We start from the raw sequence: 27,513 nt of genomic DNA, 5'->3' as shown, positions 1-27,513 counted from the left end.
CCTGTAATACTTTTATTCTATTCAATGACAGGTTATCATGTTATTAATCATTGGTTGTACATGAGATTTATGCTCTAACCGAACATCAAATATTTTCTCTTTAATTAATTTATTTAGTCAAATATCAAGAAAAAATTAAAATATTTGTGTTAGAGGTCAAGATAAAAGTATAAATTTTTTAAATTAAAATTTAAAATTTCTAGTAAAAATATTTAAATTGAATTATTTATTTTTAGAGAAGGACAACACAATTTATTGAGCCAAGGTCTTGGGTAACTCTTTGGATTCACCTGTGTAAAAAATACTTAACGCTAAATTTTATCATACCTAGAGTATGAGTGAATGAAAATGTTGTATTTAAAGCTATATTTATAAAATTATTTCAACAAATGATTACTAGTAGAGTGGCTTGAGGCTTCTATTTGAAATTGATAATCTTGTGTTTGATTTTTCCAATAAAATTTTTTAATTGTTTTATTTGAAATTTTTTTATCTAAAAGTATTAAAAGACAAAATTATACTTATGATAATATTAATTACTCTTTAAAGTAGGAGTATTTTAATAATTTTACAACTAAATTGGTGACGAGTTGACTCGTGATATAACTTAATCAATCATTTTATATATAGTATAGATTAATTAAGAAACAATTTTAATAGAATAAATAAAAATAACTTCAAAAATTCTAAATCAATTCGGTGGTTAGTTTTTGAACTCAAATTGTGGTTTATTGGTTGGTGTTCACCTTCTTCGAGAACAATATGAGTTCAAATCATTATTGTAAATTAAAAAAAAAAAAAACTTCTTATCTAAGGACACGTTTGATAAACCATTGAAAATTTTCATTTTCAATTAAATGAAAATCAAAATTTTTAACCAAATGTATTTTATAATAATTTTAATTTTTTACTTAATATAAATTTTTCAACAAAAAAAGTGTTGAATAAGATAACTAGTTACATAACTATTTATCACTTAGAGTAAAACTATTAAGTTTATTTTATTTTATTAAAAATAAAATAAATTATCCATTTAAAAATAATTTAATAAGATTAAAATTAAAAATATATATAATATTCTTTTAAAATCAATTTTTACTTCTATCAAACAATATAATTATATTCAGTATTTATATTTACTAATTTAGCAAACAATTTTTTAATATAAATTTAACACTTATAAAATTTAGGAGTAAAAATTTAGTACTTAATTTTACAGCACTTAAATTTTTAATTTATCAAACACATCTTGAATATTTATTTTTAAAACTAAGCTTTTCTTAATTTAAGTATTAAACACATATAAAAAAAATTATCTGATATACCGTTTTTAGACTCCACAAACGAATAAATAATTTGACAAATATCTTATAAGATGTAATAAAAAATAAAAATAAACGTGACACTTGTTAATTATCGTACTCCCAACCGGTTATAGAATATAAAAAACTTGACTACCCTACCCTTGGTATAATACAAACATGTTAGTGCAGTAATGCTTAGCCCGTGAAAATCAATTGAAATTTAAAGAAAAAGAATCAAATTTGGAAGCTTTCCATTCAAGTTAGATTTAAATGTTTTATAATTAAATAAATTGGATTGTATGTGAGTGTAAATTCATCTAATCTAATTTTTGGATTAAGGTCAAATTGACCGATCCACTCTCTAATTTCATAATCCTCACATGTTGTAAACCGCAGCACAAACACATTGAAAACACTGCCCCACTAATAATAAACAAAGCCAACCCGTCATTATCCTTAACGAAACGTCTCTCCTCGTATGTAGTACTCCTTCACCCTTAGTATTAAAATGTTCTTTTTTTGCCCAATTGTGCGTGTGAGAAAAGTCAAACAGTCAAACTCAAGTCAAATAAAAATGAACCCACAAATGTGTCTTGCGCGTTCTAATTTTTCGTCTTTTTAATTTATTATGCTAAAAAAGAACCAAAAAAAAAGAAGAAGATGCATTTTCCTCTATATAAATCCCCTCTATTCTTAATATCGTGTAGTAAGGTTAGATTGTTTACCCTCAGTTCTTCCCCACAGAAAGTAACCTATTCTCACAAATGGATGTTTACGAGAGCGGTTTCATATCTGAAATGACTCCACAAAGTAAAGAAGATATGGATGTAAGGAAAGGTCCATGGACTGAAGAAGAAGACTACATGCTCAAAACTTATGTCAATGTTCATGGCGAAGGTAGCTGGAACTCAGTTGCTCGCTTATCAGGTAATCCATAGAAAGAAACCCAATATTTTTCCAAGTTTTTAAGCATCTGTCTGCAGATATGATTTTTTTGATATACTCCAATGATATAGGATTGAAAAGAAGTGGAAAAAGCTGCAGATTAAGATGGCTGAACTACTTGAGACCAGAAGTGATACGTGGGAACATAAGTCTCCAAGAGCAGCTTTTGATTCTTCAACTCCATTCTCGATGGGGCAACAGGTTTATTTTACTTTGAATCCCATTTTTGCTTCCATTAGTCCATAAATTTTGTGGATTGTTTGAGCTAACTGGGGTCTGGTTTTGATGGTGAAGATGGTCAAAAATTGCACAACAATTACCCGGGAGGACAGACAATGAGATAAAGAACTATTGGAGAACCAGGGTCCTAAAACAGGCAAAACAGCTTAAATGCGACGTTAACAGCCAAGAATTCAGGGACACCGTGCGTTGCGTTTGGATTCCTCGTCTGATTGAACGGATCTGTGCTTCATCCGGATCCCCCTCGGCTCAACCCTCCACCACCTATGAAAAGACGAGTGTCCTGCCCGAGTTATCAGGCACTTCATCAGACTCCCAGGACGCCCAACTCTCTTCCGTTTCAGACCTCACAGATTGTTACAACCCACCAAGCAATTCAAACTACCCGAATAGCTTACAGAACGGGTGGGGTTTATGGTCGGAAAATTTAGGCGGCACTTGGAATATTCAGGCGACGGAGGGTGAAGAGTCGATGGAGAGTGTGTGGAACGAAGAGAATATTTGGTTCCTAAGACAGCAGCTTTATGATGACAAGGATGATATGAATTAGTTTACGTGTGAGGTATCAAGTTTTATATGTTAAACTAATCTCAAACAGTAGAATAAAATTCACTCCTTCAAATTAAACTTATTGACCACATAATTTTTCTTTTCTAAAAGGTAATGTTACATGTGGTAACCAAAGGTTGTTGCACAAATTTTAGTGCCTTTAGACAGAGATTGTATTAATAATAGAATTAAAAATCCATATACCATAGTTGATAAAATATATGGGTAATTGATGAAATTATATTTAACTTATTTTATCTACCACCCTTACGTCTTGTCTTTTTGTAATCCAGTTTTGAATCATGAGTATCACTGCCTTCAACGTATATGTTAATGATTTACAATATTAAATTTGAATATCAAGCTGAAGTTAATTTAAGAAATTACATTAAGATGGTAAAAAGAATGAGATAATTATTTTTATTATATCATAATATTTGTCGACTTTTTATTATTTATTTTAAATATTAAAATTGAAATTAATTTCATTCTGTATACATACTCCATAATTATTTAAATTATTCAATTTTGAGTTACACTTTTATAAATATTTTAATAATATAAAATTAAGACTTAACGATGAATTAACCTTCAAATTTTGTGTATATTCATTCAATTAGTGACTAAAATTTCAGAAAAAGTTATCATTTAGGTTTTTATGCTTTGAAGTTTTATATTAGTGTATTTTTTTAATTATCAACAATTTAAATAATATTACGTTACATTAACCATATAAATAAAAAAAATTGTATACATGTATACATGCGGGCACAAAACTATTATTGAAAAAAAAAGAGTAAGCTATTAGCTATAATTACTAAGCAAGCATATCAGGGAAACCACAAAATGCAAAAATAATTGGTTACATAATCTTGTTGAAAAAGATAATTTATTATCTTTAATTTTGAACAAATAATGATTTAAATTCTGCCACTCATCATTAAAGTAATATCACCTTTACACTCGAGACTTAGATTTCTTTTCACATAATTTCCCCAAAAAGTTAGCTTGTATAAGCAAGAGACTTACTTTATTTACAAGAATGCACTTTCAAAAGCAAATTCCTAAAGAATAGATTAAGTGCTAAAACTCTCTATACCTTAACCTATACAAGTCTCGAGTATAAAACAATTTTTGGAATTGCTAACATATGAACCGATTATGATCATAACCCTCACTAAAGTAGCCTAAAAAACAATATTAAGAATATTCTAATAAAGTCTTGTATAATTTAAAAATATTCAAAGTAAGTCTTCAAATCACTCAATCCAATCTCCTTAATTTAAAACATTCGGTTTACTTGATCTAATTTGTAATAATACAATGCTTCAAATGATGTATCTTTAAACCACAAAATCAAGGCAGAAGTGTTTTGTTTCAAAACAATTATTAATTTCAAATAACACAAATTATACAACCATATCACATCCAACTCTTTAGCGCTAATAAATATTTGTGATTGGCTATCAAATGGAGAATCTCAGTGTAAGGCCACAAAATTTGGTAACTTTTTGTATGTGAATTAACGCAACAAAGATTTATTCTGAGTACTGCCTTTTCTGCCAATCTGCCACAATTTTACCCAAAAAGATTTTATCTCAAGTAACTAAAATAAACAAAATACTTTTACAAGGAAAGTATCTAATTTCTTTAAAACATGCAAATTGCTATACACTCATATTCGGTGGAAATAAAAAAAATTAACTTGTGAGATAAAAATTAACTGCAGATTTTATGTTCTCCAATTTTGCCCTTTTATTCCTAATTTTAACTTGTGAGTAATCTACGAATTCCATGATAAAAGATTTTATTGAAATTTGTTAAGTCATGCTTTTAAAGTGTAGAAAAATAATAAACATTTGTTAATTATTACATTATTATTCTTACTAGATTTTATTGGAGAGAATAACCGGTGAATGAAAATATTTTTTTTTAAATATATATTTATAAAATTATTTAAACAATTGATTGTGGGTGGATTGGTAAGAGATTTCTAATTGAATTTATTGATTTTGTGTTGGATCCCTAAATAATGTTTGTAACACCTCGAAATTGGGGTTAGAAGAATTAAGGTTTGTTGGTTAAGATCAGTGGTCCGGATGGGCCTTTAAGTTAGTTTTGCGTTTTAAGAATAGAATATCAGTGGTCCGGATGAACCTTTAAGTTAGTTTTGCGTTTTAAGAGTAGAATGACTTTGTTGGTTCGGTGGTAAGGTATTTATTACCTTATCTTTTAATTTTGTGTTCGAATCCTTGCGCGAGCAATCGATCCTTTTTGTTATTTTTCTGTTGGATAGCTAGGTGGTTGAATTTAATTGAAATTGGATTTAGGAGATATGTATTAAATTGGATTTATGAATATTTGATAGGGAGTTAGTGAGGTTGAGAGGGAATTCTAATTTTAGAAAGAAAAAAAAATCCCAAATTCTTTCACGTTGGTTTTCCCATTTTCTTTTCACATCACTTTTGTCTTGCAAGTCCGGTTTTGACTCTTTGGTTTTTAGGTATTCTCTTTTCTCCAACGTCCTCAATTTCTTCTTGCTTGTCCTTCAATTTTTTTTCTTTCCTCTTTTTGTTTTCAATATCGTTGTTGGTTGTCATCTCTTTGGAGGTTCGTTTACTTCGTCACATTACCGTTCAAATCATTTTGAGTAGAAGAACCATTGGTTTTGTGATGGCACTTTGATCGATCCTTAGTGTTTTGGAAGTGCGTTTCAGGTGTGTGTTCTTAACTATATGTAATTAGAGGTCGATTTGGTGTTGAATTCCATGATTTACAATCAATTTTTGAGTGATTTTTGAGCTACATGGGCTTGTGCTGCACACAGGCAGTCCACACGGTTGTGTGCCGCTTTAGAAGTTAGGTTAAATTTTCTTGTCACATGGCCTAGTGTGGGTCACATAGGCTTGCCACACGGCCGTGTGACCTCTGCTTGGAGATTTATTTATGCATATTAAAATTACGAGATTTAAGTCCTGTCATTTGTATAAATGAGTATGAGATGTGGTTTGATAAATTCGCAATATGAAATGGTTGGATGTGATAGTTGGAAAATTTTGCACTGTCTATCCTGATATTTTGTAATTGGATTGGAGAATTTTTTATTTGATATTTGATATATATATGTAAGTATTTGTTTTGTGAGCATTTTACATATGCATTGTGGTTGAGATTGACAATGAAGAGAAGGAAGTTTGATTCGGTAGTTTCATTACATTATTATATTTTAGCAGTATAACTGCAATAATAAAAGTGGCATATGACCACATTAAGGTGTGTTCGGTTGGATGGGCTCATCATAACCCAATTATTGGTGTGTAGAGGTTAGAAATGGTTCAGTATACCCTTATTGGGGTGTGTGTGTGTGTGTGTGTGTGTTGGATTGGTGGGGTTTTGAGACATACTGCATTGGAATATGATATTTTCATATCTGTTAGTGTAATGTACGATTATGCTTTATTCTGTTATGAAATTTGAATATGATCTAAATTTTGTCTCTGTAAGTTTAAGCTATGTGTATTTTGAGTATGTCGTTTGTACGAATCTGCTTAATTATGTTTGTTTAGACTCACACTGAGTTTTTGTAGCTCGTTCCCTTTAGTTTTCCCCTTTCAAGTAATCTATGAGGTTAGGCGTAGACTTGGCGAATCATTAGTCTCGAAGTTAATCATTTTGGTTTGTTTTAATAAATTCTTCCTAAGTTTTATATAAATTATTTCTATTGGATTTGTAAGTAAGTTTATATAGACTATGGCATGGGATTGATTTTGGACTCTCTCTAAGTTTGGGTTTTAGTTTCGATTTAAACTGCGATTTCCATGCATGGTTTTTAGCTAATCAATCTGCTACCGTTTTTATGGTTCTAGTTGGGAAGTAAATGGTAGATTTTCCGTCACAAGAGTTCACATATCTATAATATGCATAATATGTTGCCTCATTAAAAACCTTACCAGGAAAACCAATGGGACAAAACCTCTGTTAAGGGAAAAAGAGTATAGCGCGTATTTACTCCCCTCATGAAAACATCACATGCTTTCTCATATTCTACGTATTTAATCTTGAATACTAATCTTTCAAAAAATTATTTGAATGTATTTTCTAAGCATTTATATCACCATTGTTTTGAAAGTCATGAGTGAGGAAAAATTTTGGGGAAATATATTTTGATCTCTTTAGGAGTTTCAACAATAATCATAGCAAACTATAATCATGATTCTTCTATATAAATACAAATAGGTATTTTGGATCATTTTATAATCCTCCTTCAACTACTATTTACCACAAGTGTTCAAATTATTTCAATTCATATAAATGAACAATTTCCCTAGAATTTCAATATGCTTCTACCATCCTAAATCCTTCAAGGATTTTAATATAAACTTTACTATATATTGGTTCATAAAAGGTTGTAACAACAACCATTAGACGCAAGTTAAATCTTTTATGAATTGTCAAAATGATATATCTAAAGGTTATTGCATCCACCACAAAAGAATATTATATCTTTTCATAATCAATGCCAGCATTTAGCGAAAAACTTCATATTTTAATTCCGCTTTTGTAAAACTACTTTATTTTCAAGCTTACTGGCTTTATACCTTTAGATATTTGGACTACCAGTCCAAAAACTCCACGAATTTAATTCTACTTGAGTTGTGTCCTTCTATTTTGATCAATTTATTCTATATCTATATTTCTTAATAGTTTTATTCAAGATCTTCCTTTTATTTCATTATTTCAATAATAATATTGCGTGCAAAATCATTGTCGACCACTTTTATTATTTGGTTCCACATTTTCTTGAATTAGCATAACTTATCAAGATCTCTTATTTTCATTATTTTAAAATTCAATTTTAGGTACCTGAATCTCTTTTGGAGTTTTACTTATTAGTTATGTCTTGGGTCTCTTTTGGAGCACCCGCCTCCACTATATGATCATCTAAAAGAATTTTCATCTTTGGAACCGATCAATCTATTATTTATTCTAATAGATTGTCCTACTGGACATTGATTCAAATTAAAATATTAACTTGGTTATTCTCATTAAGTTTGTAAATATATCTGATAATTAACTTGTAATGAGTTATCATTGTTAAACTTCTAGTTAAAATTACTCTCCCCCTAACTCAATACAAGTTATTATTTCTCTCCCCTTAATGTTGGGAAAACTATTGAATCAAAATTGCAATCACAAATCAATTCTCGAATACATTCAAAGCATCTAATAATATAAAGAAAATTGCAATTAATAAATATTCCCAACTTTATTTGAGATTCACTCATATTTGTGCGTTGTAGTGAAGCAATAGGAACATATACGCACAAACAAAAATTCAAAGATGAGAAATATTTAGCTCTTAATCAAAAACCAATTTATAACTTATTGGCTTGATGCGTACAAGAAGTAAATCAACATAATCTCATGTTGAAATAGGAAGTTTAGTTCTCATAAGTAATGGTTTAGACATTAATCAAAGGTGTCCAATCAATAATTTCTCTAAACAATTATGCGCGTAAATAACAAACTTTTACAAAATTTTTTCAAACTTGATCAATAAAAGACTGAGATATAAACTCATCAATATTAGCAAGATGAGTTGTCTTAATTGCATGATCTGAAATTAATTATTTAAACAAGGAATCTTACAAACGACAGGTTGCAAGTTGATAACACATGTGATTATTTTATATATGCATCTACCAAAATCATATAATATCAAACCCATCCACATGGTGGATGAATAAAACCATTTTCATTTCAGAAATGCAAGACATTAAATCTCAACTTTAGCCAGTGAGTTTCTAACAATCAATTTTCATTGAGCACAAGCAACAAATGAGAATTCTTTAAATTAAATAATCTTTTGGTTCTTTTGTAGCACCCCTAACCCATATCCGTAGTCAGATTAGGGTTACGGAGGGTTACTGTACAATCAGAACGTTTAACATACATTTTATATATGAACATACACACATTATAATCCATACATTTACACACATATCGTCCCTAAATCGAGCCTTCATGGCCCTAAAAATACCTTAGAAACAATTCGGGACCAATTTGGAAGCATTTGGAAAATTTAAGAAAAAGTTGTAAAATTTTGACTATAGGGGTCATGCAGTCGTGTGGCCAGGCCGTGTGACTCATACGGCTGAGACACATGCCCATGTCTCAGGCTATGTGGACATTCAAAGTAGGGACACACGGCCGTGTCCCAACCCGTGTCCATGCCCATGTAACTCACTGGCTTGGATTACACGGTCAAGCCATACGCTCGTGTGTCAGGCCGTATAACTTTCGAAATGGCTTCACACGCCTGTGCGCCTAGCCGTGTGCTTGTGCTAGGCCATGTAGCTACCTGAGTTGTATACAAAGGAACCTACAAGGGACACAAGGTTGTGTCACTAGGCCGTATGGTCTAAAAATCACCTAAAAACAAGTCATTTTTCCAAACCAATACAAGCATAACCAATCAACTACCTATATGCACTTTAAAAAGGGATTTTTAACAACAACAAAACTCAATAAAAGATGCTCAAAACATACCTAAACAAACATCTTAATACCTAACCAATGTGCCCTCATTAACAGCATATTTAAAACATCCATCCACAACCAATATACCTTTCATAGGCATATCAAATAAAACTCAAACAATCAAATAACTGAATATAGTATAAACATAACCTATACTGAATTTTCTCAAAACAACTACTTTCATTGAACATTGTTCTATGAAATAAGTATATAGGCAAAAAAACCTACCATCACCCAAAATATGCAACATAGCATGTATCTATGTATATATATACAAGCTTATAAACACATATCCAAAATATTCAACTTAAAGGACATAGACATACCCTAGGTACATGCCAAAATTACAAAAAGAAGACCTCACTAACGTTGAGTGTAAGATTCTTGAAGGATGCTAAGTCCTAGTCTACTATTTATCTAACCTACGAACATGGAAAAAAAATTCACATTTAATAGATTTTATTTATATAATTAATCACAAGAATAACCAATTCATATAAGTTTCTATCTCAACCAAATAAAAGTTACCATTCTTCTTTAACAATACCAATAAACAACCCTCTTTGATAAGTCATATAATCTTACTATGTGGTCCATTAGTTACATGGCACCCGGTGTGTAACACCCCTAACCCATATCCGTCGCCAGATTAGGGTCACGAGGTATTACCAAACTCAAATACAGATACGAGCATTTATACAATTCATATTCATATATATATAAAGCATATAGCTAATTAAAGGTTAATCATACATTAATTCATATTACTAATATAAATCAATACCTCAGAAAATTTACTCGAATCCATACCATGAATATAATCACATTTTCAATTAACTAGACATGTCTCAAAGCTATTCAAGATATACACATGCTTTACAAAACATATTACTCGAATCATATGCACAACAGCATCTTAATAATATTCGAAGTACTTAACATAATTTAAACACTTTAGTTCATTGTTCCAAACATGCTTATACACGGCTTAAGGTCTAAAAGCAATTGTGGAATTAACCACTCCATAATATGATCAAGCATCTTTCATAAAAAAAATTATTTCTCATTTAACCACAACTATATGAACCATCCAAACAAAATTTACGTACACTTAATGCCATTTATTCATTCCTCAAATCGGCTAATTATTACCATGAGTCGACCATACCCCTTAATGCCATTTATTCATTCCTCAAATCGGCTAATTATTACCATGAGTCGACCATACCCAATTTATTCACAATTCAACAAACTAATATTAGCTAACAATCCATACATATAAGCACATATACATAGTTTCAAGTTACCTATCTATAACCGAATTTGCAAGTACATCAAATTATATCACAAAAATGTGCCTATTTTCTCACTACCATTTTGTGTGCATATGGCCATGACAACTTGAGCCATATTGTACACTTATAACATCTAATTTATACCTAATTCACATGCTTAAGATATATACACATAACCAAACCCATACCACATATTCGATATCACATCCAACCTCTAAAATAATTCATGCCATTTTTACCTTGAGTTGTACCTAAAATTCAATCATTCAAGTATATATTAAGCATACTTAGCCATTACCTATCCAAATCAAACCTCCCTTTTTGTTATTTAGATCCAAAATAAAACAATCAACCAAATTGTTATAGAACATGTCCATTTCTTACAATTAGCAACCGAAGTTTTTGCATAATTAAAATTCATCAAATACATATCTATCATTACTTCAATGTTAAGCTAAGTTATACAACTATCCACCATTCAAAATTTTTCCACATCTCATACTTTCAAAAATTAGCTAACTATCAAACCAACTATTTAACCTACTTACCATTTCTCCATGCTGAATTATAACCAACATTTCAATATATAACAATCACATACTTTCAAATTAGATTCAAATTCTAACCGTATATACACAAACTTTAACATTATATTCAAGCTATATAACTAATTATCTCACATATATATATACCATGAAATATACTTTCCTATTAAACTATTATCATAACCGAATACACATAAGTATTAAAATCAAGATTAAGCCATTTTCGCATGGCTAAATATAGACACACTTCATGACTATACAAAACAAATGCTAGCCTATTCATGCCATATGTTCAAAGTTTCGAGCTTTCAAAATACCAAGATAGAGATGGATAGTGTGACGGACATCCTTGACGATCCCTGAGCTCGCAACTAGCTTCCAAAATCTATAAAATAATGAATGAACAAACACACAGTAAGCTTAAATAGCTTAGTAAGTTGTAAGCCCATAGTTTTCAAAGAACACATATAAATTATACAAGTAGGCCGAATTCTACTAATCTTGTACACATACATATATACTCATATTTATGTGATTAATTCATCTTTTCATGTTATACATAATACTTACCTTTACTTTCAACTTTGTATAACTCAAACATATCTGAATTGCTTAATTAAAAGCCACATTTGGTTTTGCCATATAATTTCCCGTTATACCATTCGAATTTAAAGAAAAGATACACAGACGGCTCAAAAAGCTCGTACAATGCCAACGTCCCAGACATGGTCTTACATGTAATCAAATAACGATGCCACTGTCTTAGACAGGGTCTTACACGTAATCATATACGACGCCAATGTACTAGACATGGTCTTACACATAAATCTCAAATCGATGCCACCGTCCTAGATGTGGTCTTACATGATATCACATTTCAGCATTCGTGTGGTTCGTAAGTCTTTCGGATGTCGTAAATCAATCAAATTAAACTCGTAATTAATCATCCGATGTTAAATACAATTCGGCATTATAGTGTACATTCATAAATTTCGATTCTACTATGTATAAAATAAATACATTAAATTTAACATCAATTATTCACTTCCAAACTTACCTCGAATGAAGACAAACGGATGGAATCGACTACTCGATCACTTTCGACTTCCCCCGTTCTAATTCTGTTTTCTTTTGTTCTTGATCTAGATAATTTCAAATTTAGCTATTTAATAACACATTTCATTCAATTTAAACCAAAAACACATAATTTGGGCAATTTACTCTTTAGCCCATAAAATTCACATTTTTTACAATTTAGTCCCTATTTCATAAAATCACAAAATATACAAAAGTCATCAAAACCATGCCTTAGCCAAATCTTCCTAGGGTTCATAGCAGCCCATTTATTTCATTTATTTCACATTTAAGCCCCTAAATTTTCTAATTTCACAAATAAATCCCTAATTTGGATTTTTATCAAAAATCACTTTATTAAACATGATAATCAAACATCAAAGATTTATTTTCCATCATCAAAAAACAAAACCACAAGCTATAATCAATGGAAAATCTCAAATTCATCATCAATACCGAAAATTAAAGCATGGGCTAGCTAAAACACGAAGCAACAATCTCAAAAACGTAAAAATTATCAAAAATCGATCAACTAACATACCTTAATCAAAGATAGCAATGGTCGAACCCTAGCTTGATTGTTTTCTTTCTTTTTCTTTCAAGTTTCGGCAATAAGGATGAATGAATCATCCATTAACATGTTTTATTTTATTTTATTACATATTATTTTACTTTTTACTATTTTAACCTTAAGTATTTAATTATAAACTTTATAATGGTTGTCCAAATTTGTCCATGCATAATTCTAATGGCTAAATTACAACATAAGGGTCCACATAATAAACGTCATAGCAATATAGCACTTTAACAATTTGCAAGTCACTTTTGCATTTTATGCGATTAAGTCCTTTTTGCAAATTGAGCACACAAACGATAAAATTTTCACACGAAACTTTCACACATTTTAATTCATATGCTGTAGACACCAAAAATACTAGTAATATATTTTTTGACTCAGATTCGTGGTCTCAAAACCACTGTTCCGACTAGGGTCTAAACCGAGATGTTACATGGTGCCTAGCGGATGAACGACAAAAGAGTTTGCGCCCAACGCTAGTCAGATTAACCGACGATATTAAATATGAGTCCAACTCAAGTTGGTTAAACCAACGACATTTGCACCCAGGGATAGTCGGTTAGACCGATGATTGTGTGCCCAACACTAGTCAAACAAGCTGACAAAAGTTGCACCCAGCGCTAGTCGGATAAACCAATAGAATCAATAGTGAGCCCAGCTATGGTTGGATAAACCAACGATATTTGCGCGCAGCGCTAGTCGATTAAATCGATGATGTCAATTACTCAACTACAAATCCATAATATTATTTCTCACAACTCAATATCACAATTCATAATTTAATAACACTTCCATTCCAAATATCCACTAATCAAACATTAATTTATTCATTAATGCCATATTCCTTAAAATACCATTCACTTAGATTAAAAAATATATTAGGAATATAATATAAAACATTAAGTAGTAATTGAATTAATCAATACAATTTATAGAGTTCGAGTTCGGGGACTACGAACTTACTGAAATTACGTTTGCTGACAATTATTCCCTCGCCTTCTCTTTTCCATGACTAGCAACAGGATCTCTCGTATCTCGATCTAGAATTGATAATTCAATTTAATCAATTACTCAATAATTAAGCTCAACCATTTAACCATTAACATTTGATATTTACTCACTTCGGCCCTTGTTATAAATACGACAAATGAATCCTATGTTTATACTAGTCTCTTCAACCCACCACTGAATGTATATGTATAATTATTTATATAATTTCAAAACAGTCCTCATACTCATGAATCTCATCACTTAATACCATGCCATTTTAGTTTTGAAATAAGCTACATATCTAACAATTGATTTCACTTAAACCTTCACATAATTTAATCAAAATGACTAATGAAATAAATTTATAACTTATCATACTTTCTTAACAAATCATTCTATAAAATACCTATGTTCAAAGATTCACCACTAGGTCTCAAAACCTTAAAACATCAACAATGGCATTGTCCACTACATCCAAACAATTTACACTTTAGCTCATGAATTAGCTAAATTAAACCATTTCCAACACAAAAATAGGATTAACATGAAAAATCAAATTGAGTAATACGTACATGCAATACCTTCAAACTAAAAACATAAACTTTATTAATGGCTTTCTTTCCCCTTTACTTTTCTTTATTTTCGGCTAGAAGAAATTAATCAAAATTTCTTTTAGTGTTCTCTTTTGATGTTTTATTTAATTTGTTTTCATTATTTAATTAATTTTATATCTTTTACTTATTATTATACTAACTTAGTATAGATATAATACTATAATATTAATTAAAACCCGTCCACTATCATCCTTCCCTTATAAATATGAGTTTATTTATTTAATAAGTCCCTTAAGCTAGTTCCATATTAAAATTGAGTAGTAATTCCTAATTTTATCCTTTATCTGATTTAGCCCCCTTTTTTTTTTCTTTTTTAATTAAACACATAATACCCAATAAAAAATATTTAACTATTATACAATTCCCTTCTAAGGTAACCCTATATTTATTTATTTATTAACGATATTTATAAACCCTATTCACGAAGATGGGGTCCCGAAAGTACATTTTCGATACCCTTGACTTCCAGGTCATTACATTTTTAATGAATATTTATATGAATTCTTAATTAATTTTCACATCATATATGATCCGGGATAGTCTAACTGGTCACGCTAAGTAGTAGATGCATTTGTATTAGTAAATTTCTGGTTTACTTTAACATGCGTTTCAATTGTACTAAATTGTAACAAATTGATAATTTTACTATCATTCCTTTTACATTGTATCCACATATAAATACTATTGTGACATTTACTACTAGAAATGTCTAAATCAATGTGAAGTCTATAATGCCACTAAGTCAATAAATATAATTTACAAATAATTATATGCAATATTCGCTTCAGGGAATATGCCAAAATCTTCAAATGTAAGGCATTTGGTCTAATGGTATGATTCTTACTTCGGATGCGAGAAGTCCTGAGTTTGATTCAAAATACTTTTAAAATCCTTTTAACAAAGGTTTTGCATAATCAGTTAACTACCAAGAATTATTGCCTAGGTCATGTATAAAAACAATGCTATACTAAATATATCAATAAACGTCACATCTCAAACATAAAAATATGACATAATGAAAAACTAGCAATTTTTTTTTCATAATCATCATCATAAACATGCATGAAAATTAATTCAAAATCTAACCATTCAAGCTCATAGAACTTTTCATTTACAATTGGTCATGTCATTTCTCTAAATAATTAACAAATAAAATAATATAAAACATATGAACTACGACCTTTAACAATTCTTTGAACTAAATCAAATCTAAATAACCATAAAATTCATTGATTTGTTAACATAAATTTGCATACTAGATATATTTTAATCAAAATATAATTTAATTATAAAACCTACTATAGCGATATAAATAAATCATTTAATGTTCATTTTCATGAACAAATGAGATGCTTAAAACAATATGTAATACATGTAATCAAAACTTAAAAAGAAAACCATCTCAAAATATTTAAATCATATATCAAGTTGATTTAATATTTAAAAAAATACGTTTTTTTTGTTCTACGTTGAGTCTTGACGATAAAAAGTAGGCAAATTAAACCCAGTAGTAGACTTTGAATCCAATTAAAATCTATTAATAGCAAACTTTGAAAGCGGATCTTATTTTCCAAGTGCACAATAGGTACACAACCAATGACTCTTCATAAATAAATTGTCCCTCTTCTTAAAAAGTTCTTGGAAATTATTGTTCTTTTCTTGCTTTCTTCATTTTTTCACTTCTGGTGATGAGAAAGTTTATTACAACAATCCCCCATGACTATTATTATAGTCCAATTTACTACATCCACGTTACAAATTATGTCTTTCAATTGTTACATTCTCTTCAAGGAATGATTAGGTTTCACGGTTAAAAGCTTTTGTTCAATCATAAGTAAATTATTTTTCATGATATTACTACCGTAGGAGCACACTTGAATCATGAAAAGTTGAATAAGTTCACTCTTGCAAGGTTCTCATCAGTAATATTTTTCCACATAATTTTAATCGAGAACTTATTCTGAATACTGTAGAGTTATACTCACAGTTTTAAAAAAATTGCAACTTCATGTGCATCCAACCATAACGAGTTTTAGATAGATTTACCCTATTCTATTGCTCATAAGTAGATCTTTCACCGTCAAATATTTCGATTTCAACCCCTTAACGAGGATGATAACAAAAGAAGATCACAAAGATAGTCACGATTAATTCAATTTATAACAAGAATAATAAATATAAATCAATAGCCCAATCCTCTTTTATTTATATGAAATATAATTTTTCTCCATTCATAATCCAAATACGATATCCATTATAATGAATATCTTTTAAAACTAATGCATTAACCATCACAAATTTTGTGCTTTTTAGATATTTGATATATTAGCTCTTTTGGAGCTTTCAACTAATTTGTACTATCAAATATTGAAATAATATTTGTTTTCTAATACCAAATAAGATAAATATTTTCTATATGTAATGACAGAATTCATTATTACATTCTTATATCATTCCTCAAAAAATATTAACAAAAACAAAAACAAAATATTTAGGCATACGTCAAATTGATAACATTGATAATCTTTCATATCACATTGATAACATAGGTTATCTTTACTCTTTGAAGAATTATCTTGAGAACTCTCATTGCTCTGTTATTTATTATTATGTTCTCACTTTTAGTGGTCCATGATTATATCTTTTTTTTGCATCCGCTTCAGGGAATGCAACAAATCTGGTATGACTGAATTCTAAATGCCTTCGTTGATTCTTTATTTCATAATCATCATCGCAAAACATGTGTGGATTTCAAATTAAAATCTATCTATTCATGTTGTCATGATTAATCTCCAATTGCAATAAATATGATATAATAAATAAATCATAGTAAAATATACCTAAGATTCTTTAACATCATTGTTATCACCCTAGCTATTATCACGAGCACTATTATAAGTAGTAAAATAACTTTGTTTCCGTAAAAACATTTAGAATCTAATAGTAAAAAAAACATTTAATAAACAATATCAAAATTTTCATATACGATGCTTGAAAGTTATCCAATACACATTGTACCAAATTTCAATACCATATATATGTTATAAAATCTTATGATGCTCTAATCAAATATTTATAAATTCAATTTAAAATATATAATACAATAATTTCAAGCATATTTAATAACAATAATTTAATCATAAAAAATTTTAATCATCTAAATATCATACATATTATAATTTAATAAAAGAATATTAGTTTAAAAGAAACCTTAAAGTAATAATATTTTTCATAAAATAATTTTACCAAAAATCAATTAACAAAGGAGAAAAACATACCACGTAAGAATTATATAAATTTCTTTGCATAATGATTACCCATAATGCGCATGCCTCAATTGAAGACTGAAATAACAGAAGCTCTAGAAGGCAATTGACAACAGCTTGAGTAGCAAATTTGAGTGATCGGTTATTGCATTGGTTGTTGCTTGAAAGGGGTAAGGCTTGGTGAAAGAGATTTTTTTTTGTGACTTATGGAGAAAAAAAATTAAAAGAGAATCATGCTGATAACGTGTTGATCAATGGGGATATTTACAAATCTTCTCAAAAGTCTCTATTTATAGGTATATAAAGTATAAATGAAGTACATATCTATCTCTAATGACTATTAGAATTTAAAGTATATCAAAACTTATTTTGATATTGATGGACATCCACTTAATAAGATATTCATAACACTAACAAAATAACTTTAAAATAAATTACTTGTATGCTCCCTTCAAAATCGTAAAACAAAATTCAATCTATTGTCTAATTCCTAATCCCCTCTACTAAAAAAAACAATCATGCCTTCTCCTTCCTCTTCTCTACTCTACTTTCTTTTTTTACTTCTCCTTTCTTTTGGCTTTCTTTCCCTTTAATCTTCTCTACTAACTTTTTTTGTTTCTTTTTTACCTTTCTTCTCCTTCTCTTCTTCTCTACTGTTTTTTTTAACTGGTTCTCCCCCTATTTCTCTCTATACCACCAAACCAAAGGGGGACCATGGTTATAAGGTCTCTCAAACCCCAAATCTGCTCCCCCTCCCTTTTCGTGATTGTGAAGTCTCTTTATGTCGGGCCAGCACGCCCTGCACCACTGCACCAAAGAGACCTCTCGGCTGACACCAGTGCCGTCTATCAAAGAGGCGTGACTGGTGCCGCCTACCGATGAGGCTCTACCCGTTTGACCCCCAGAAGTTATACTAAACTCGTATTTTACCCGCAGGTATATGCAAAACTCGTATGCCATTTTGGTATGGCCAATCGACAAGGCACCACTAATATAATATTTTTTGTTTAATCGAATTTTGTCACCATCAGAAAAAATGGGTGGTGAAACTACTAACATTTAATCATATAACCAAACAAACTAATTATATTAAAATAGTCAAAAAATATAACTTTTCTCACTCTCTCTTCAAAAACGACTTATTTTTCTAAATTTTCAAAAAAACAACCTATTTAACCAATAAACTTTTACTTCTGACATATATAACTAATTTAACGAATTTATCAATCAAACCTTTTAATAATTATTTTCTTAAGTGGTGACAGGAATACGACACCAACTTTACTATAACATTCATACTATTCTCATATTTAATTTCTAAGCCATACCATTTCCGAAATTATTTTATTTTTATATCTTTTATAGAAATCCTGTCCAAATAAATATCATTTGCTCAGTACTATCTTTTTTGCCATTCTAGCACAGTTTTGTTTTACTAAAAAGGATTTTACCCAAGTAATTAAAATAAAGGTAAACTATCCACTTACTCACTTAACTTTTATAATTTTTTATTTTAGGCTTTACAATATGGGCACCATTATTATATACTTTTATCATTTTAGTCATTTATCGTTAACTTTCATTACATAGACTCATTTTAATCACCCAACTTGTAATTTTTAATTTTGGGTATTCATTTTCTTTTCTAGAATTAATTTTTATTTTTTAAAAGAAAACCTAGATTTTTAGAGGGAATTGAGTTATTTAGCACTGAAATGAAACCCAAGTTTTTCACCCGTAACTCCATTCCATGTAAAAACTCATGTTTTTCCTGTAAAAACCTAGGTAATCTCCTGTAAAACCCTAGATTTTTCCTTTAATTGAAAAAAATTAAAATTAACTATAAAAAATTTAAAAAATAAAAAGGAAATAAAAAAGATAAATTAGTTTTCCATGTGAAAACTCAAGTTTTTCCCTTTCCTTTTATTGAGAAAAAACTGAAATTAATTCTAAAAAGGAAAAAGGAAGAGCAAATTAAAAAATAAAATAATTTTTCTCACCCAGATTTTCCCTTGTAAAAATCCAAGTTTTTCCCCTTACTAGAAAAAACTAAAATTAATTCATAAAAGATAAAGAAAATTAAAAAAAAATGTGTGACCAAAATGAAAAGTTACTAAAGTTGGGTGACTAAATGAGTTTATGTAATGGAAAATTAATGGCGAGTGACTAAAATGATAAAAATATGTAACGACAGTGTCCATATTGCAAACATTTAATTTTCGGTGCCCAATGAAAATTTATGAAAACTGGGTGAACAACTTTGTAATTTACCCTTAAAATAAACAAATACTTTTCATTTGGACCGGAATAAATTAGCCCCTCTACTATTAAATAGATCAATTTAGTCCTTACACTATTAAAAAGAATCAAAAAGTTTAAATTTCAACTGATAATACTCTGGAATGACATATTTTTATGTATTAATTACATGTTTATTTTGAGCATGATCCTGCTAATTTGAGCTATTTATGGTTTTTTATCTGGTAGGGATTAATTTGAAGCCAAAAGGAAATTTGGGGGCAAAAAGCGTGAATTGGAAGCAGAATGGGCCAGCATTCGAAATAGGGAAGAAGTGGTGCCAAAAGTACAAAGTATGGAAGACTTGGGGGAAAAAGTTCAAAGAAGAGATTTCATAAACACAAGACTCTATTTAAATTTGAATTATATTAGGATTATTGTTAAGATTATTATTTAGATCTAATTTCAGCTTTTATCTTTATTTATCTTTTAGACTTTAAATAGGAACAATCTAGGTTTTCTAAGTACTATAAATAGGGGATGGAGTGACACAAATTGCACTCATCTTTTCTGTAAAAGCTCCCTTTCCCAAAAGCTCTAGTTTTTGTTCCTTTTATTTTATTCAATAAAATTCCACTTTATCAAACTTATTTCTCTTTCCCAAAAAACATGAGCTACTAAATTCATTTAGCCAAAGGTTGTCGAAATTTCCCCCAAAAAAAGGTTCATGAGGCTTAGAATCTACACTTAGCCTTCTCAGCAAGTATTCATCGTTTCTTCGCATTACGAGATTGACGCTTCTGTCCATGTCCTTCCAAAAGTGATCTTTTTATCTTGTGCAAACGCGGTCACTTTGTATGTTTTGGGAAGGTTGCACAGTCGGTTCGTTAGCTTACTGTGTCAGTGGTTGTCGAGCCTAAGAGACAAAATGCCCAAGAGACAAAATGACGTGACATTCGCCATTGAGAAGTGATGATCTAGTGTAAGACAGTCCCACAAAAGTGATGGTTGGATAGAGTCAAGTTTCTCTAAATCGTAAGTCTAAAATTTAAGTGGAGCTGGTGGTCGTAGGCGTCCTCTTTCACTATAACTAGCTTATTCAGTTCGAGAAGGATCACCTAAAAGCCTAGGATTGAACCCAAGGAGGATCGAGATAACCGGATACTGAATCTCTCAATCAAAGAATCTCTTTTCTCAATTTTGTTTCTCTTTACAATTTTGATTTCAATTTATACAATTTCAATCCCTCCATATTATTCTTGGGCACAACTATGCTCGGGATATCGAGGAACAAGAAGTTGTGCAAGTCCAGTCCCTGAGGATTTGACCCTACTTCCCTTATATTATTTTTTTCGTTATTTTATTGGGATAGGTTATTTTTGGTGCTTTCAACGATGCATCAAATTTTGGCATTGTTGCCGGGGACTGGTAACGTACTAATCTTGTTTCTTTTGTTTCTTATGACCAGATCTGTTCAAGATATTCTTGCGTTTGATTCAGAAATAAAGAAGACTATGAGAGTTAATTGCAAGGAAATAAAGTTACGTAAAAAGTAGTTAGAGGTGGTAGGGACTCAAAGTAACCCAACGCTGGAAATAGAAACAGGTGACGAAGTTGAGTCTACGGTTAATGAAAACCCTACTCAAACACTAGAGAACGAAGGAATAGGAGTCAATCCACCAAAAAAAGTATCTAATGCTACGGTTAACGAAAACCCGAATCTAGCGCATCAACCTATGGCTCAAATGATTCAACAATTGGTCGAAGCTCCTACAGGACAACTGCCATTATGCATTGCGTATCCTACTATGGATATTAATTTTGAACTGAAGTTAGGATTAATCCAATTACTACCGACTTTTCACGAATTACAAAATGAAAATTCACATAAACATCTAAAAGAGTTTCATATGGTTGGTCTTAGTATGAAACCTCAAGGTGTAACTGAGGATCAAATTAAATAGCATGCTTTCCATTTTTCCTTAGCAGATTCTGCTAAGGAATGGTTGTTTTATCTACCTCCTAGATCTATTACAACTTGGACTGATCTTTCCCATTTGTTTCTCAACAGGTTCTTTCCAGCATCACGTGTAGCTGAATTAAGAAAGAAGATCGTTGGGATAAGGTAAAAAGATGTGAAGTCTCTTTACGACTATTGGGAGCGATTCAAAAAATTGTGTGCAAGTTGCCCACAACATGGGATAACAGAACAGTCTCTACTCCAATATTTCGATGAGGAATTAAAGCCTATAGAGATGAATATGGTAAATGCCGCCAATGGAGGAGCATTGGTCAACATGGCTCCCCAACAGGCAAGGGACTTGATATCCACGATGGCTACAAATACTTAAGAATTCTGAGCTAATCCTAATCCCACCAGAGGGGTTCACCAAATAAGTATTTCAACTTTAGAAGATAAAGTTGATTGAATTACTAATATCATGAATTCTCTTTTTGCAGTAAAAATAGGACCAACCCGACTGTGCGGAATTTGTGCAACACCCGAGCATACAACTGATGCATGCCCTAGTTTGTGTAATGATACTATGGCCTATCTAGATGTTGTGGGGAACTTTCCTGGACCACCCAAAGGCGATATGACCCCTATGCAAATACATATAAGCAAGGGTGAAAAGACCATCTGATTCATCGTTGAAAGCACAAAAAATATCCTATCCCTATAAAATAATGAAAAGAAATAGTATAAGGGAAGTAGGGTCAAATCCTCAAGAAGTGGATTTGCACAAGTTCCTGTTCCTCAAGATCTCGAACAGAGTTGTGCCCAAGAAAACCTACGTACCTAGAAAAAAAACAAAATTAAAAGTTTGATTGAATTGAAATTGCGTAAATTGAAATTAAAATTGTAAAGATAAATAATGTTGAGAAAATAGAGTTTTTTAATGGACAGATTCCAGCCTCCGGTTTCTCGATCCTCCTTGGGTTCAATCCTAGGCTTTTAGGTGATCCTTCTCGAATAGAATAAGCCAGTTATAGTGGAAAAAGACGCTTATGACCACCAGTTCCACTTAGATTCTAGACTTACGATTTAGAGAAACCTGACTCTAGCTAACCGAAGCTTTTTTGGGACTGTCTTACACTAGATCATCACTTCTTAATGGTGAATGCCACGCCGTTTTGTCTATTGGGCTCGACAACCACTAACGCAGTAAGCTAACAAACCGAATGTGCAACCTTCCCAAAACTTACAAGGCAGTCGTCTTTGCACAAGATGATAAGATGACTTTTGAAGGGACATGGACGAAAGCGTCAGTCCCGTAGTGCGGAGAAGCGATGGATACTCGTTTAGAAGGCTAAGCACGAATTCTAAGTCTCATGAACCCTTTTTGGGGAATCTTGACAACCTTTGGCTGGATGAATTTAGTGGCCCATGCTTTTTTGGAAAAAAGAAATAAACTTAATAAAAACGAAATAATGAAAGGAACAAAAGCTAGAGCTTTTCTGGGAGATGGAGCTTTTACAGAAAAGATGACTGCAATTTGTGTCACTCCATTCCATATTTATAGTACTTACAAAACCTAGTTTATTCCTATTTAAATTCTAAAAGATAAATAAAGATAAAATCTAAAATTAAATCTAAATAATAATCTTAACAATAATCCTAATATAATTAAAATTTAAATAAAGTCTTATGTTTATAAAATATCTTCTTTGCACTTTTGCCCCCAAAGTCTTCTACACTTTGTATTTTTGGCACCACTTCTTTCCTATTTCGCATGTTGGCCCATTTTATCTTTAAACTCAAGCTTTTTGCCCCAAAATTTCCTTTTTCCTTCAATTTAGTCTCTATAAGATAAAAAAAACATAAGTAGCTCAAATTAGTAGGATCATACTCAAAATAAATATGTAATTAATCCATAAAAATATGTCATTCTAGAGTGTTATCAAATTCCCCCTACTTAGCCCAAGCTTGCCCTCAAGTATGGTTCCTATCCACTATGAAATTTAGATTTTTGCCATGAAATAAATATCACTCCAAATTTTTATAAAAAGTAGGCACAATGCATATGAAAAATAAAGAGAACCTTTAGCTTGCTTTAAGTAAAACTGAAAAAGTATTCCAATTAATACACACAAAAATCAAAATCGACTTGGATTATTTCATGAAAAATAGGTAATTTGCTAAACTTACCAAGACACCCTATTTATTTTCATTCTTAGTCCCCAAATGAAATTTTATTATTAATACATCTTTTTCTTCTTTTTTTCTTTTTTTCTTTCTTTTTTTTTGCTTAAGAATATATTGAACCTTTTGACGAGAAGAGAGATGACAGCAAAGCACCCCACCCCGGTTACTCAGCCCAACATACTCTTCATTTATTATATTTATATATGTTGTTTTCTTAAGAATATATTAAACCTTTTGACGTGAAGAGAGATGACAGCCAAGCACCCCACCCCGATTACTCAGCCCAACACATTCCTAAACAAATTTTGTTTAATTTCGGTTTGCGGAGTTTTACCTAACACGCTACACAACCTTTTGATGTGAAGTAGGATGACAACCCAAGCACCCTACCCCGGTTACTCAGCTAGTCACGTTTTTAAGCTACACTCATAACCACAGAGACATTAAAATTTATTATTATCATTAAATCAAATTTTAATTTTGGAGGACTAGGAAAAACAATCAAATGTCAAAAATAAGTTTCAGCAACCACCTAACAGTCATGAACATAATTTTAGCTTGCAATTGTATTAAGTGTCCTCTTTATATTTAGACTTAATCAATTTTACCATAAGCAAAATAGGGTTAACTCTATTAATCATAACTATTTTAGCCTAATAGAAATAAAATAGTGGAGACAAAATCAAACTAGCAAAATCATAACTAACCCAGTAGACAAGAATCATGCTCGCAGGTCAAACAATGGGCAATTCCTGGTAAAAATCTTAGGCATGAAAGGAGGCAGAATATTCTAAAAAAATAAATATGGGCAGAAACGAGCATAAGGCAGTAGTAACAGTAACACAACACTAAAAGCAGCAGATAAAATGACAAAAATAATGAGGAATGACTCTCCTACTTAAAATAGATTGTCCTCGATATGAAAGAAAAGAAAAAAATAAGTAGAAGAAGAGAAAAAAGTTTAGAAAAACTCACCATGTAGTTACTGTCATTCGCGTAAAGCTAAAATGAGATCAGTCATCTACTGGCCGAAGGTGTCGAGTCGTGCCTCGATGCGCTTCAATTGTTGTTCGATGGTCATGAAAGGTCTGTCTTGATTGGGTAGCTCGTGCTGATTTTGTTGTCGAAAGATTCGTTCACTCGGTGAAGATCAGACACCTGGAAGGACAAGACGAAAAGAAAAAGGAGTGCCATAAAATAATCCCATCGAGTTAAGGCAGCGAGCATCTAATGGATCGGCCTGGCAAGCAACATGTAAGTCTGAAATAGGAGCATTAGAGCCATGCAGAGAGAATAACAGTTGTGTAATAAAAAAACCTAAAATTAGAGGACGCTTTGCATTTATAATATGTTCAAATTGAAGTGCATACAAATAGCCCAAATTTACTGGACGACCAGTGTACATACACCATAATAAGAATAATTCCGTCTTCGAGACAATAGCCAGTGTATCTCTCCAGCCAGAGAAATTATAAGCCAATTAATGATGTATGTAACATAAGACAGGGCTACGAAACCACAAATCCTTCGATATTTTAGGGTTATACATGGTTTTGACATTATTTGTTAATAACGCAAAGGCCTCGACAACATTGAAGTCTACTGGAAAAGTACACATACTATTCTCATAATCAGTGGACATAGTATAATCCTCTGTCACAAAAGCTAATGCAATATTAAAATCAGTGAGGGACAAACTTTGTATGGTACCAAGCAATCGAAATGTTATAATGCCAGGTGTGTCAAATGAAAATTGGCCATGCCGTTGAAAATGGAAGGTGGAATAAAATTTCAAAACCAGTTCGTAATAAGTGCAGTGAGTGATATCAAAATTTCTAACCTAACCAATATTACGAAAATAATCGGTAACAACAGTGTCAATATGCAAAGCATTCAAAACAAATAGTGATAAACATTTGTAAGGCACTATTTTGTTAATGTCGTAATCGATCATACCTATCTTGATTGATAACGTTATCAAATGTTAAATTACCATTTAAATGGCATTTCGGTGGCAAAATATTTACTCGAGACCGGTAGGTTCTGTCGCAAGTAGGTAATGGGCATTGGTTGTTGTAACTCCCAGAGGCGCTGGAGCATGTGGGCCGTTCGTGACTGTCGATGTCAGAGTTGGAGGTGGAACCAGCAAACGTCATTGTTGGATGGGCCGAAGAAGGTTGTGGCCACCGACGAGGCCAATTTTGTGAGGGGTTGGTAGCCGAACATGATGGTGGCGACGGTCCGCGTGAAGCAAGTAGTGGGAGTGACAGTGGAGGAAGGGTAAGGGCGAGCGGTTCGACGTCTTGCAGAGTGGGAGATGGGGAAAGGGTGTCGCGCAAAAGAGAGGGAGAGGGAGCGAGCGAGTTGCGCAGAGGAGAGGGAGATGGAAAGGACGCAGTGGCGGCTAAACTGACGCGTTGGGGTGCTAAAAATCAACGCTGGCGACTATTGATGGTGAAGGAGGGTTTGGCGGTGACTCGGCTTCTAGTCTTAACCATGATATAGGAAAAATCGGCTGGTGGGTTTTCTTTGTGTGAAAAATGGAAAAATTTTTAGGGCTTGAAGGTGTAGTAAGAAGAGTGTTTGGCTGTAGGATGGTTGTTTAGAGGCAAGTTTTACGTAGTTATGAAGCAGGGATGCGCTATTCCTGGTTGGATTAGGGATAGGATAAGGGATGTTTGTGAAAGCATGCCAGTTCTTGAGTTTTTTTTCGGTTCACCTAGACAGAAGAGAGAAATTAAATAGTATTAATATAAAGTGATAATAAAATAAATAAATAAATAAATAAATGGAATGAAAAAAATAAACATAAAAATTGGGTTGTCTCCCATTTAACGTTTCTTTTACATCGTTAGCTTGACACCCCAAATGGTTCGATGGAGGTTCTAGTTGAATTTTTTCAACCATGTGGACTTGAAAATTCTTGTAAAATGGCTTCAACCGTTGGCCATTGACTATGAACCGCTTTCTCGATTCTTTAATCTCTATTTCAACTGCACCATGTGTGAATAATTCGGTCACAATAAAAGTGCTTGCCATCGAGACCAAAGCTTACCTGGGAATAATTTAACATGGAGTTGTAAAGTAACACTTTTTGTCCTATAAAAAAATGCTTCCGAGATATTTTCTTGTCATGGAAAATTTTTTTCTTATCTTTATAAATACGAGCATTCTCGTAGGCATCATTAT

General features: G+C 31.4%; 1 protein-coding gene across 1 annotated transcript; it reads left to right on the top strand.

Moving 5' to 3' along the window:
- The first annotated feature begins 1,991 nt into the window (after positions 1 to 1,991).
- LOC107910634 (transcription factor MYB78) lies at positions 1,992 to 3,335 on the top strand. The gene is made up of 3 exons (XM_016838563.2): positions 1,992 to 2,231; positions 2,321 to 2,450; positions 2,544 to 3,335. Exons 1-3 carry the CDS (start codon positions 2,069 to 2,071, stop codon positions 3,037 to 3,039), a joined length of 789 nt encoding a protein of 262 aa, XP_016694052.1. The 5' UTR covers positions 1,992 to 2,068; the 3' UTR covers positions 3,040 to 3,335.
- The last annotated feature ends 24,178 nt before the right edge of the window (positions 3,336 to 27,513 follow it).

The sequence above is a fragment of the Gossypium hirsutum genome, chromosome D08, assembly GCF_007990345.1.
Source record: "Gossypium hirsutum isolate 1008001.06 chromosome D08, Gossypium_hirsutum_v2.1, whole genome shotgun sequence".
Taxonomy (NCBI): domain Eukaryota; kingdom Viridiplantae; phylum Streptophyta; class Magnoliopsida; order Malvales; family Malvaceae; genus Gossypium; species Gossypium hirsutum.
The sequence above is the reverse complement of the archived record's forward strand: the minus strand, read 5'-3'. Positions and strand labels throughout refer to the sequence as shown.

Coding starts and splice junctions, on each gene's coding strand:
- LOC107910634 (XM_016838563.2), top strand. CDS start 2,069: ATGGATGTTTACGAGAGCGGTTTCATATCTGAAATGACTCCACAAAGT. Junction 2,232..2,320: donor CTCAGTTGCTCGCTTATCAG/GTAATCCATAGA, acceptor CCAATGATATAG/GATTGAAAAGAAGTGGAAAA. Junction 2,451..2,543: donor CATTCTCGATGGGGCAACAG/GTTTATTTTACT, acceptor TTGATGGTGAAG/ATGGTCAAAAATTGCACAAC.